At 28.4% G+C, this 14514-nt stretch overlaps 1 protein-coding gene across 1 annotated transcript; it reads right to left on the reverse strand.

Annotated features, from left to right (window-relative positions):
• Positions 1–1399: 1399 nt before the first annotated feature.
• LOC120091364 (putative glucuronosyltransferase PGSIP8) lies at positions 1400–14182 on the reverse strand. Its single transcript, XM_039049362.2, has 5 exons — positions 13448–14182; positions 6028–6286; positions 4729–4930; positions 3466–3613; positions 1400–2151 (listed from the first exon to the last, which is right to left on the reverse strand). Exons 1-5 carry the CDS (start codon positions 13726–13728, stop codon positions 1605–1607), a joined length of 1437 nt encoding a protein of 478 aa, XP_038905290.1. The 5' UTR covers positions 13729–14182; the 3' UTR covers positions 1400–1604.
• Between the last annotated feature and the right edge of the window lie 332 nt (positions 14183–14514).

Consider the following 14514-nt stretch of genomic DNA (forward strand, 5'->3'; position numbering starts at 1 on the left):
TCTCATGTTTCTTTAATAATGAAGAATTTTGGTTCTACAAAAGACTAACCCACCCTAGTTATTATGTACAAATTATTTCCAGAAAATTGAATTAAGAAAATACATACATTTGGCCCAATATTGAACTGTTATATCAAGTTTTAGTTTTTTATTTAATTTAAAGTGTATATTTGAAATGCATTTTCAAGTGTTTAATTTAAAAATAAATCATTTTAAAAAAATAGAGTATTTGACAATCACTCAAATTAGTTTTTAAAGAGTATTTTCAACAACTTTTGTCATAAATATATAAACAAAAATGAATTTTTAACTCAAGTCAATTTAAACGGGTCCTCAAATAAATATTTGACCTCTTTATTGAAAATATAAAGATATGCTTTGGTGAGTAGAATTATGTTTTGACGGACAAAACAATTATAAAGTTATATTTATATTTGAACTTTCCATTGCATCTGATAATTTTGAACTATTAAAAAAGTCTAATTAGTATAGAAACTTTTAATCTGTATTCAACAGATTCACAAGAATTCAACCTATTTGGTAGTTTTTTTAAAAAAATTAGTTAAAAAACATTTTGATCCCTAGAACTTTAATTCGTAACGATTTAGTTGTTGTACTTTCAATATTGTAATAATTTAATCCTTAAAACTTTTGCATGTAACAATTTGATCATTATATTTCAAATTTGTAGCAATTTATTCACTAGCACAAAAAAAGTTCATCAAAATTAGATGTCAATCTTTATTATTTTATGATGCATATTTATATTTTATAAAAATACTAAATCTTTAATTAGTTAAATCGATTTATTTAGGTAAGAAATCTCATTAAATATTGACACTAATCTCTACAATAAAGACTAAATCATTATACAATTTTAAAGTATAAGGACTAAGTTGTTTTATAATAAAGTCTAGGGAAATTACTACAAAAATGAAAGTATGGGGACTAAATTATTGTTAACCAAAGTTCATAGACTAAATTTTGTTAGTTTTATGAAAGTTTATGGACTAAATGTGATTTTTAATATTTTAAATTCATAAATAAATCAGATAAAAAAAATTGAAACTTTATGGTTTCATTTGTTATAAAAATAAAATTTACATGTAATAATAATAGAAAAAAAGATTTTGATTAGCTCCTCCTAACCATGCCACCAAGGGAGCATCCAAGACTTTTTCATGATAACATGCTTATATATATAACTATTAAAGCAAGAATTGAAATTTCAAAAAGTTTTTTTGTGTGGACATTTTTAGAGTTTGAGAACTTATTGAACGCAAATTGTTCAAACACTTGCAAGTCAATAAACATAGAAATCTCGTAATTTAACCAAAATAATCAATGGATCTAAAGATCAAATCAAACATGGTCCACAGAAAAGAAATTCAAAATCATCTTAAGAAATTAGATTTAATTTATAATTTATAAACAAAATTCCATAACAATCACAAGAAAGTGAAATGAAAACTATATATACTCTCTTTCCATGTATAAAAATGAGTATAAACATCAATTTTCTTCCACTAAATCGAGCTGCCTTCAATTTCAATTCTATCCCCCCAAAATAATATAATTAAAAAAGAAACCCCAATTATGAACGGTTAACACCATTTATTAAACCTAGAAGACGGCAAAGTCTCACCGGATTTCACAACGAAGAACGCATCTCTATCAATCGACGACTGAATCGCCGCCGCCGTCCTCACTACAGCCGTCCAGACCACCGGGGCGGCGCAGAAGGCGTAAAGGAAAATGCAGAGTCCTCGGATGACACCGTCGGAGTAGAAGGGAAAGGCCATGACGAGGAGGACGCCGAAGATTCCGAGGGAAGGAACGAGAAGGGGGAGAAGGGGGAGGAGGAAGACGGTGGCGGCGAGGAAAGAGAGGGTGGAGGAGCCGAGTAAATAGAGGCCCCAGCCGAGGAGAGGGTGGATGGTGGTCGGAATGATGAAGAATGGAAGGGCGTAGGCGGCGAGGATGGACCAGAAGGCGGCGAGTTTGAAGGCGGAGTGGTGGAAGGAGGCGGCGGGTTTTTCCGATCGGCGGTGGGAAAGCTTGGTGAGATTAGGGCGGGCGAGACGGATCATGGCGAGAATGCCTAAGTAGAGCAGGATTTGGATCAGGACTAATGGCATCTCCGCGCCGTACCTGTTCAGGATTCAATCGTGACTTAGCTTTTCAATTTTATTTGCATAGTGACTTTTTCTAAATCATTTAAAACCTGAGAAATTATTTTAAATAATAAAATCGTTAGAAAACATTTACAAATATATCCATGTAATGATATTTTATTATATTTATAAATATTTTGGTTATTTTTTAATATTTGAAAACATCCAAATATTTATTTGATTTTATATTTTAAATGAAAATTTCATGATATCAAAATTTAGAACAATTAAAAACATTTAAAAATAATAAAAATGATTTTATCATTTTAGAATAACTCTCCAACATGTCTAAAATAAAAAATGACATTAATGTATCAAGGCAATGACATCTTAGTCTTAGCTAATAATTAAATTGGAGTGGTTATATCATTTTAGTTTCTATACTTTGAAAGTTAGTTTAAATTTTAGTATTCTATTTTTAATTGTATAGTTTTTGTCCCTATAATTATAATAAATTTTAATTAATCTCTCAAAATTAATTTTTATCAATATTTAAATAATAATAATAATTTTTATGCAATAAGATACCATATGTGAATATATTTTCAAAATTTATAGAAAAAATGTAAATGGATAACAATTTTTTTTTAAGATTTAAGAATTAATGATATTTTAAAGATTTATTTAAAATAAATAGATTAAAGTTGGACAATCATTAGTATATGAACTAAAATTGAATATACCTCAAATTATATGGACTAAAAATGATATTTTAAATTAAGCTATAAATAAATTATAGATCTTTGTAAGCATAATAAATGATAGTATGTTTATTGGTGATTAAGTTTTTTGTAATATTAGTCTATATATTTGAATATTTTGATTTGTGTAAAGAAGAAGAATTTTAATTTTTTCTTTCAAAAAGAGAAAAAAATATAATTTTAAAGAACTTAACGATACATCTACTAAACTGGTATTCTAACCTAATAAAAATAAGATTGAGAAAAAAAATAAAGAAATCCAAATAATTATTCCTTTTTAAAAGAAAAATTATTTTAAATCAAAACTATTGAAAATTTTTCTAAAAGAATAACAAAATATCATCGTCTATCTACGATAAATCGCGATAGATTATTACATTTTAAAATATAGTAATCTATTGCGGTCTATCACAATAAAGTGTAATATTTTAAAAACTAGGGATGAGATCAAAACTAAATTCAAAATCTAAATACCAAAATGATATTTTTTTTTTTTCCTATTTTAAAAGATGGAGAATAAAATTGAAAGTTTTAAGTTTGGTACATGAAAAATAGTTATAATAAAATGGAGGAGGGAGGAAATTGAATACCCAAGAGTGCGGCGGCGTTGTTCATGCCATTGGAGGCCAAGAGGTAGAACAGGCCATGACCACCAATACCATGGCTTCAACCATGGTGCCCCCGGAAATGTTATTACGCTGTTCGGACCACAAGGGATGCTCCATCGCAGTCTTAAATCTGTATGACATTAATCCTTAATCAAATATGGCCATAATTATATAATCTACCTTTTTTTTTATTTATTTATTTATTTCTAAACTTTTATTTAACAATTTAGTCCCTAAATTTTGGTTTGTGCAATGATTTAGTCAATGTATTTTCAATTTTATAATAATTTAATCTTTTATACTTTTAAAATTTGTAATGATTTAGTTTCAATGGCAAAAATAATCTCCATCATAAAATAATAAAAACTGACATCTAATTTTAATGATTTTTTTTTTTTTTTTTATGTTATGACCAAATTATTACAACTTTGGAAGTATAAATACTAAATTATTACATAATAAAGTACAAGGACTAAGTTGATACAAAATTGAAAGTTCAAGAACTAAATTATCACTTTCATAAAAGTTTAGGGACCAAAATGTTGTTTAACCGTTATACATTTCGAAAAAGAACTTTTTAGTCTTCCAAATTTTGATAAATGTGTGTTTGATCCTTAAGTTTTCAAAACATAATTGTCTAATCTCCATTTTTTAAAAATATATATGCATTTGATCGTTAAATTTTCAAAATGTACATTTTTTATGTCTAAATTTTTAAAATAGGTTTAAGATATCATATAATTATATAAAATAGTAATAAAAAAATATTTTAGGGACTTTTTAAACTTATTCTTAAAAACTTGATAATAAAAAATGTATATTTTAAAAAGTGAGTGACCAAATGCACCTATAATCTAAAGAAAACTCAATGACTAAAAATATGTTTTGAAAGCTAAAAAAACACACTACATGCTATTTTTCAAAATTCGAGACTACAAAATGTACTTTTCCTCTAGTCTTCAAAAAGAAACATGTTCAAAATATATATGTTTCTAATAATGGTTTAATTTAACATAATCCAAAAGATGTAAAACTACTAATTTTAGTGAACTCAAAGATACATATTCAAAATAAAATAATCCAAAGGATGTAAAAAGGTTGACCTTGTTACTGTGTAGTTGGAAATATAAACTTATTTTGTACATTGTTGTATAAGCATAGGAAATTGTAATAGTTTTTATGGTTTGTTCAGCAAAAGTTGTTAGATAATGTAGAATAGAAAGAGGAAAGAAAGAAAGGACTTACAATAGTAAGTAGCATCCATTTGGTAGCCCAAGGGGAGCCGAAAGTTGCCATCAAGAATGGAGCCATTGGAAGGAGGATAGAACATAGGCTGGTTCAGCAGATCAGGGAAGTAGCTCCCAATGAAGCCTTGATCTGCACCATCTGGGTTCTCTCTCCCTACTCTCACCTCATTCATCATGTCATCAAATACCCTCTTTGATGGCTGCCACGTCCATATTCAAATCAAGATTTTCGCTTAGAAATTTTTTTGTTTAATCTAAGAAACACGGACACTTTAATTTGATCAATATGTCCATATCTAACAAGTAGAAACTCCAACACATGTTGGACAGATACTGTACACTTAAACATGCATAGAATACTTGTAAAATAGACTAAAAAAACATATATAAAACAATAATAATAACTTTTGAGTGTGAAATATATTAAGTTAAATTTTTAAAGCATATAAATTGAAATATATTAATCTAAATTTTTAAAGCATATAAATACATCAACTCATATATTTTGATTTTTTTTTTATAAAAATGATACATATTTTTTTTCAAAAAAAATGTATATTTTGAACATATTTAGTAGGTAATCTGAAAATTAAAAATTGAAAACAAAAGATTCAATGAAAAAGAGTTGTATTTCATGTTTTCAGACATGTGTTTAGTAGCATATTCAAAATTTTAATTTTAATTTAACCAATCATTCAAAATGTGGTCGATAATATATCTATAATCCTTAAGATTAATTATAGTAACTCACTAAATATTAGGTTGATTATAAACAATTACTAATTAATTTATGAAGTTGTTTTATGTTAAAAAATTTGTATTATTATTTTGTAATATCATATAATATATAATATATTAAATATTTTAATTTAACAAAAATAATTGAGTTTATAACATGAAATACTCTATTTGTTAATGTTTTTAATTTTTTTAGTATAATTTCGTATTTTAAAATTTCATACCCAAAATCTAAATGCACCGAACGAACAAAGATGTTATTTTCATAATTTACATTTTGTGTTTGGATCAAAGTTTCAAAAACAATTTTTTAAAACATAGTTCAGATCACCTACCAAACACATATTCATTAAATTCAAGAAATCTGAAAAATAAAATAGAATATGAGTTGCTACCAATAAATCCTTAATAATCGTATCCTAAAATTTTAAAATATAACACATTGATATGTCAATATCGTGTCCTACCCGTATCTATGCCTCTTAGTAGTTCATACGATACGAAATGACATAGATATGGCCATATATCGTATTTAGATCTTAAATTGATTTAGATTTACCTGAAGAACGAAGAGGCCGGTGTGAAAGATGCAAGGGTTGATGAAGACTGCACAAAACTGACCACATTGGAAGAGCTCGTCGGTCTTTTGGAGGAAGAGGTTATCGGAATCCAACATCACCACCCTGTCGTAGTCTGTCAAGCTCCATGCATATAGTTTGTTCAATGTTAGCTTGAACCTTCTGTCGAAGTTTGACTGATTTCTATATGGGTTGTTTACGTTATCTACACTCGCTACTTTAGCTCCATCTTCTTCTTCCCTGCACTAGCGACTTTAATTATAATTCAACTAACAAAGCTATGAAAAATTTTCTATACATAATCATGAAAAAACCCTTCATTACCTAACAACAAAAACTCACAAGTTAAAAGAGTTGGAAAAGTTCACATACTCAAAATAACAAACATCATCTATGTTCTAACTATAAAAGTATTCATAATTATTCACAAATCTTAAAACAGAAAGTTGTTTCAACTATTTTAATAATGAAAAACATCAACGAAGATTAATGTATTAACGATCTAGATAAGTTGTTATATTTTGTCATCCACTTTCGATTAAAAATTTAAAAACCAAACTAAACTTTGGAAAACAAAGAAGAAAATAGTTTTCAATTTGACTAAAAATTCAAATGTCTCTAAAAAAGAATATGTAAAAATCATAATATAAAAATTGGAAAGGAACAAACATGCCCAAAAAAAGTATCAAAAAAGGTCAAGCATATATGTTTTATGAAATGATTTTGTTGTCTCATTTATGATATGTCTTGCATCATGTCCATCAATATGTTAATTGCGCTTTCTTCACCGAAGCGTCAAGCACTTTGCTTTACTTTATATTTATAGAAGAGAGACGGTTTTCTTTTCAGTGAAAAGCAAGTGCATGTGATAGGAAGTCTCATCCCTCAAACATTCGTTTGAACGATTAGAAAATGGTGATCTCATTTGATCATTAATGAAAGAAGGACCAACGACAAGGAGTAGGAGAAGTTTGAAGATCGAGGAATAAGTCAGACAATTATGTCATTCGAAATAAGTCTTTTATGTCATTACGAATAAGTGGAGAGGAATCCCAAAAACAAGAAACAAAAATTGAAATCATTATTAAACGATGACCTTATACTCCACATGAAGGAGAAAAAGAAAAAGAAAAAAAAAAAAAAAAGCCCCATATGTTTACTTATTCCCCAATCTCTACATAGGTAGACTTTAGAGACTATTCTCTTCTTTAGATATTTAATACATTTAATTTTTCGGAATTTAGATGGCACGAAACCCCACAATTTTCCATGGTTGAAAATGTCAAAGAAAAGAAGACGAAAAAAACTTGTTCCCTTCAAACCCATGTGGACGGGGACTTCCTCAACACAAGCCAAAACTCTAGACATTGGCCAAACAAATAATATTTGAAAAAGATAACAATAAATAATAATAAAAGACAGAGAAAAAGAAAGAAAAAGGGGTCGTTGGCCTAAATGTTTCAAAAAGTCATTGTTCTAAATTCTCGATAAAACGACCTCTCCAACCTTTTCCTCCCTAGTCTTTTCCCTCCTCTAATAATCACCCATCTTTCCCACCAAATAAACATGTGACAAAAATGGAGAATAAAGAAAATTTATTCATTTATGTATGTTTCAAAAAATATATATAATGTTCTCTATCAATTTTTGTTCTAAAAGTGAACATAATTCAACTGACATAAAATATATGATATGAGAGAGAAATTTCAAATCTCACCTTATGTTGAACGGAAAAACAAAGTAAGAAAATCAATTTTTGTTCTAGCCCTACCAAATAAGTTTTCTTTTGAAAGAGCAAGCAGTGTAATATGACAATTATTTTGTTATTTAAAAGAAGAACAAAATATAATTATTAATGTGATTATAATAATAAAATACATGGAAATCATTAGATATGATTAATCGAAAATCAGTTGCTGCAAAAATTAAAATGTGACAGATAAGTGTAATGAAGTCAATCCATAAAATAATGGAAAGACATAATCAACTTGTGATTACTTTAAAAACTACTTGAAATCTGTTTATTATTTGGAAAAAAGAATAGAAGAAAGAGAATGCCAATTAAAAAAAATAATAATAATAATCTTAAATCATCTCATTTTATTAATGCGCTCCAACAAACCAATGGGCCACTCACATTGGTCCTTCCATAAACCGGTACATCTCACTGAGTCCAATCATAATTTGGTATATGAAATTTTTTGTATTTGTTTAAAATATTTTAATTTACTTTCCATGTTGATAATGAGATGTATAAAAACGTGGACATCTTAAGATACATCTAAATATCTCTATTGATAATCTTAGGTGTGAATTAAAAATCAACAATTTTTAAGATCCTCACTCATACATCCGATAATAAAGAAACTCTGGACGGTCTCGAAATAATTTATTCCTTATCAGAATTACTATCCTTACAAGTTTGAAATAAAATTTACTAAATTATATTAAAATTTTAAAATATTATATTATTAAATTAGAGATTTGAATATCAATCTAGAAAACAAGTCTAATTTTTAAAAATAAAAAATTGAATATCGAATAGTTATTACACAAAACTTTCAATAAGAATCAATATTAAGGAGCTTCCATAAGGTTGGTTTCATCATTTCTCCTAAAATCCTTTATTTAATAACCATCCATACTGATTCATTCTTCACTAACTTTTTTTAGTAAAACATTCCATGAACACTTCTAAGAAGTAGATGTGTACGTTAACAAGGTGGTTGGAACCCCACTTTCCAAATTCTAACATAAATCAAGATATATATTTATCAATTAGCCAATTGAAAAATCAACGATGATGAATGAATTTGAGCAAATAAGGTTTTGTTGGAGAATTATTTAAGCCTTATTTGATAATTATTTTGTTTTTTATTTTTGAAAATTAAATTCATATCATATACATTTTTTTATCATGATTTGTATTTTTCTTAAGTACAATGGTTGAAATCTTAGCCAAATTTCAAAAACAAAAACAACTTTTTGAAAGCTAATTTTTAGTTCTCAAATTTTGGCTTAATTTTTTAAACCATTGGTGAAAATAGATAACAAATGAAGAAATTTGAAGGTGATAGTAGTGGCCATAAATTTAATTTTCAAAAACAAAAACAAAAAACAAGCAGTGACCATAGGCTTAATTTTCAAAAACTAAAAATAATTAATAATAATAATAATAATAAAATGAAGATCCCTTTCTTTTCTTTTTTGCTATCAGTGAGTGCTCAAAGTCAGCTTATGCGCACTTACCTTGACTAATCTCATGAGACAATCTACCTGACTCTACAATATTTAGATATCAAAGAAATCCGTAGGATATTAAATCATAGATAGGTGACCACCATGAGTTGAACTCACAATTTCTTAGTCATTTATCAATGTCATATCTTCTATTTATCACTATACCAACTCATGATTAAAATAAACTTAATTTTTAAAAATCTAATACTAGAAATCAAATAACAAGTAGTTATCAAATCGGGTATGAATCTAAATGATAGAAATAATCAAAATGAAATTCAAACATAAACTAAAAAGGCTAATTACGATTTATTCCACTAAAACGACAAAAAGTAATGATGATAAAACTAAGCCATTAGGAGGAGGAAAAGAAGGCAAGAAGCTTCTGCGAACCCTACTAAGTCCACATCCCACCACATTGGTATATGCTTTTATTTTTCAAGGGCCTTATCACAACTTTTCAAAATCTAGCAGACTTTATCCTATATTCCCATTTCTTTTTTAAATAATCTAATCTTGATTTTAGAAACCCAACACAAACCAATAAATAATAAATAGATTGAAGAAAATATCAAACTTCTAATTACAAGTTCTGAAATTGTCAAAAGATGTTTGACTGACAAGTTGATGGATGTGGTGTAATTTAAAATAGAAAAAGTTGAGAATCTTCATAAGTCTCTATACTTCAAAGAAAATAATAGTTTCTATTTCAACGTTCCATAATCATTTAATTTTTTATTTTTAATTCTTAAAACTTAGGTACATATTCTCCTAATTTCTTACCATATTTTATATTTTTCTAAATTAAAAGAATTAAAATTTTAGTCAAATTTAAATAAGAAAAAACTAAAAAAAAACCTTTTTTTCCTTCAAAATTTAACTTTATATTTTTAAAAATATTAGTAAAAAGTAGACAACAAAACAAAAAATATATATATAAAGGTGGATGAGGTGTTTTTAGACTTAATTAAAAAAAATAAAAAAACAAATGCTTATTAAATAAGATCTAAACTTTTTACGTCGTCCATGAGAAGTGAAGAGGATGACAAATAATAAGTAATAAATAAACTTAAAACCCAAAACCTTAAATCTTGACATAAATATGTAGGTTGTACTTCAATAGAGGTGCCCTCAAAAGAAGGGCTTGAAATGCCTGCAGGGAGTTCTAGCTGGTTTACTAAAAGCAATTAAAAAGAACTTTATTCTTTCAAAAGCCCTAGTTGACTTTTGAAAGGCCAAAGTTCTTAGGGGCTAAGAATACAAAAAAGAGGGTCAAGACATGTTCTGACTATATCATAAATTAAAATCTATATACTTTTAAATCCGAGAAACTTAAAAAAAAAAAAAAAAAAAAAAAAAAAAACCACAATATGGTTGATAGCTAATATCATAAAAATTTTGAAATGAAAATTTAAATTTTTAATCTATATCTAATTATTAAGGACACATAGACTAGCAATATCTTAACAAAATTCCAAGTTGTTCTGTAGTACCTGCTCCCTATATTTACATGAGTATTTTTTTCTTCCATAAAAAAATTATTTAATATTATTGTACCCCTCTTAAACAAAACAAATAAATAAACTTTAAACCATTTAAGAGAGAGAAATAAATTATCATGTGATGATTAAGTAGACTCAATGAAGAGGGATGTAGCTCAAAATACATCTAAGTTTTTTGTCACATAAATTTAAGGTTAAAATATCATCGTAGTCTTTATATTTTGAAATTTATTCAATTTTAATCAATGTACTTTTAATTCTACTTACAATGAATCTTAAATTTAGTCTCTTAGGGTGTGTTTGAGACAACGACTATCCTAAGATTATAATAATCACCTCTTGCTACAATAAATATTATTTTGTAGTCTCTAATTAGTCAACACTATTTCAAAACTCTCTTTTGTTACAGTTTTTACTATTTTCCTTTTATCATTTTTTTATTTTTTACTATAATATTTATTAATTTATTCTCAAACTAAAATAGTTTATGTCTCAAATATATTTTATTATAATCTAAAGCTAAATAACCAATTCTTTATCTAAGATGTTATTTTATCTTAAATTAAAAATTGGCATCCAATCACATCCATCCCTTCAATCATTCTTTTTTTTTTTTTTTTTCCGGATGGGAATTCCGAATCATTAATCTTAAGCTGAGCGACAATTGGATAAAGTCGCTCAGACCCTTTTTTAGTAGCTTCAGCATTGGGAAACCCTATCGATCCGTCCAAATTCAGGCAGAAAAAGAAAAAAAAGAAAAATTTGAAAACATAAAGATCTTAAACCCCAATACAGATCCTTTTTTTCATATTCTGGATCGTCCACGTGTCATCTTTTTATACGGCCACATCATTTTCCTTACTGGCCGGCTATATCCTATTCCCAAACCATACTAAGGCGACTTTTAAAAAGAAAGGACACTACCACAACATAGTAATCAATATTTCTTTTATAAATACTTATGAAATATATAGTATATATCTATATTAAAATAATTTATACATGTTTAAAGATAGAATGAAATTTTCAACTTTTGTAATTTGATTCTCAAATTTAATGTTACTTCTAATTTGATTTAGGTCTCTTTAAATTGTTGGTCAAATTATAATTGATACCTTAAATTAATGTTTTGTATTTAAATGATTGTATATGTCGATTTTATTAAAGTTTAGATAGAAAAAATACTAGAAGAAAATTTGTGAATTTGGTAAAAAAAAAAAAAAAATAGTTTAAAGACGATAAGCAAATCAAATTGGAGCTTTTAAAATTATAACAATTAAATGGAAGGTAAAACTAAATTTGTAGACTCTAAATTGGTTTTAGACCTAAAAGTTTAAAGAGATTGGGAAAGATAATTTTAAAATACCAAACAAAGTCCTTTTTATGTTGGTTTAAGTTCATTCCTTTGACAAGACAACACATTTGAGTGGCTAATAATTTTAGATGAGACCAAACTCTACCTTCAAACTTCATATGCTTTTTAACTTAAAAAAAAAAAAGTTTAAATTTCGAGTTTAATTTCTAACCCTTAAATTTGTATCTATTGGGTATCTTAGGAGGTCTTTGAAGTATCAAGTTAAAGTTGGTACAATGGATTGTTATAATTCACTCCATATTTGAGACACCAAATATAATAATAGTATATACAACTATTTATAATCTAAAATTAAGTATAGTAAATACTATTTCAAAACTGTAATATTTAATATTTCTCATCTTTTTTATCGTGTATACTATTTTTTATCCACAAACTATTATAACCCACAAACTATTGTAACCTATCGACTATAATAAACCAATTCATCATCCTTAAATTTCAAGGTATTTGAGACAAAAGTGTAGTTGTGAAATGTGCCATATTTTTTAACCATGGGCCTAGAAACACTTGACCAAACAATGAGTGAGACAACTTTACGAGCTGAACACCACTTTAGACTTTTTATTTTCTGTCTTGATAAATTCAAAATTTTCAAAAGTCATTTGATGGGTTAGAAATAAGTTTAAATATTATTTCTAATTATACTTTAAACTATTAAAATTGCATGAATTTAAAAAAATCAAAAAGTTCGTGAAAATGGATAACGACACCAAGGAGGTTATGGTTCAATCGCCCATCTAAACTATAAGAATTAAAGACACTTTTAATTTTTAATAATTTTTCGAATTTATAAATTTCAAACTAAGCCGATCTAAGATGACTCTTGTATGCGTATGTCTATACTAAAGCCGAAAAAGAACCAAATCAGCCGGCCGCCGGCCGCCGGCCGTCCAATCCAAGTCGACCGGAGAAGGAGCCGGAGACGAGAGAGATAGAAATGTTCCGGTGTTACACAGACTACGAAAGTTAAAATAACTTTCCACCAATCATACCGTTCGCTGAACGACTAGTGATGCAATCTAACGGACAAGATTAAGCAGGAACACTACAATTCGTCCCTACTTCTTAAGCTCTAACAGGCCCGCCCTCCGCCGAACCCGCCGTAAGGTCAAATTCGAAATGGAAACTTATTACTAACAACGTCAGTTTCAGCCAACAGCGCAAGCAAAGAAAAGCATGTGGAAAAACCGAAAATCGCTCCAGAAAACAGAAAAGGAAAAAGGAAATTCATAACAAAAGAAGAAAGAGAAAGATAAAGAAGAGAGAGATACGGAATCTTACAGAGCACGAACCCAACGGACGGGCACATCGCGTGAAGCAATGACGACGAGATCAGCTTCAACGTTAAGCTTCGCTAGCGATCTGATCAATACTCTCGTCGCTACATAGAACTCATAATCCCTAGGCGTTCCCATGTACATCATCGACGCATAAGCGTTTCTATGATTCGTCGTCTTCGTTTTCATCTTTGTATAATCCGCCGCCGATCCTTCAACTACCAACGCCGCAAGTACCACCACCAACAGTACTGCTGAAATCCTCAATACTCCATCGAATCTCATGGTCTTCACTCCGTTTCTCCAACTATCTCATCCACTGCACCTCAATCTCAGAATCAATCGATCGATCAGTCGATTAGACGTTATCCTCTGCTTCTCTCTGGCGTCTGGACTTTTTTCCGTTTTTCAACGAGAGACGACGCTGTTTCGAAATCTCAGGGAAGCTGGTTCGGTGTCTGGATATGGAGACGCCGGAAACGGAGGAGGAACTGACGGCGGCGACGGCGAGGGAGAATTTTTTTAGTTTCTCTGTTTGGTTTTTATTGTTCGAGCGGGAAGAAGAAAGGGCGAAATGAGTCACGAGGTTAGACGGAGAGAAGAAAAAATGGCGTTATAAAAACAATGGACGCGTTTTTATGTTTTGTGTTGCTTTGAATCTGGACCGTTCATATCAAATACCTTTACGAGTTTGACCTGTGCCAGTTGTATCGTTCCCATTGGATTATTCCCCCGCTTGTTAATAAAGCCGTCACTACTCTCCAACCGTTCTTAGTTAGCACTTTATATTACATTTTAGTCTCTCAATTTTAAATTAAAAAAAAAAAAAAAAAAAACGTAGTTCAACTGATATAATACTCGACCTCGAAATGAGAAATTTGATTCTCCCACCTCACACTTTAATTATAATACGTTTACAAATATATATATATATATATATGTCCTACTTTCCTTTGCAAAATAAATAAATAAATAAATTTTTAAATTTTATATCTAATAAGACCCTTAAATTTTAATAAAACCTTCGAAGATATTCAATGTATCGTCTCCTAAGTTTTTCAATTTTGGTTT

This window comes from Benincasa hispida, chromosome 11 (assembly GCF_027475165.1).
Source record: "Benincasa hispida cultivar pf3 chromosome 11, pf3_genome.v1.1, whole genome shotgun sequence".
NCBI classification, from domain to species: Eukaryota; Viridiplantae; Streptophyta; class Magnoliopsida; order Cucurbitales; family Cucurbitaceae; genus Benincasa; species Benincasa hispida.

Coding starts and splice junctions, on each gene's coding strand:
- LOC120091364 (XM_039049362.2), bottom strand. CDS start 13,728: ATGAGATTCGATGGAGTATTGAGGATTTCAGCAGTACTGTTGGTGGTG. Junction 4,931..6,027: donor CCGGCCTCTTCGTTCTTCAG/GTAAATCTAAAT, acceptor TGGACGTGGCAG/CCATCAAAGAGGGTATTTGA. Junction 2,152..3,465: donor CAACGCCGCCGCACTCTTGG/GTATTCAATTTC, acceptor AATCCTGAACAG/GTACGGCGCGGAGATGCCAT.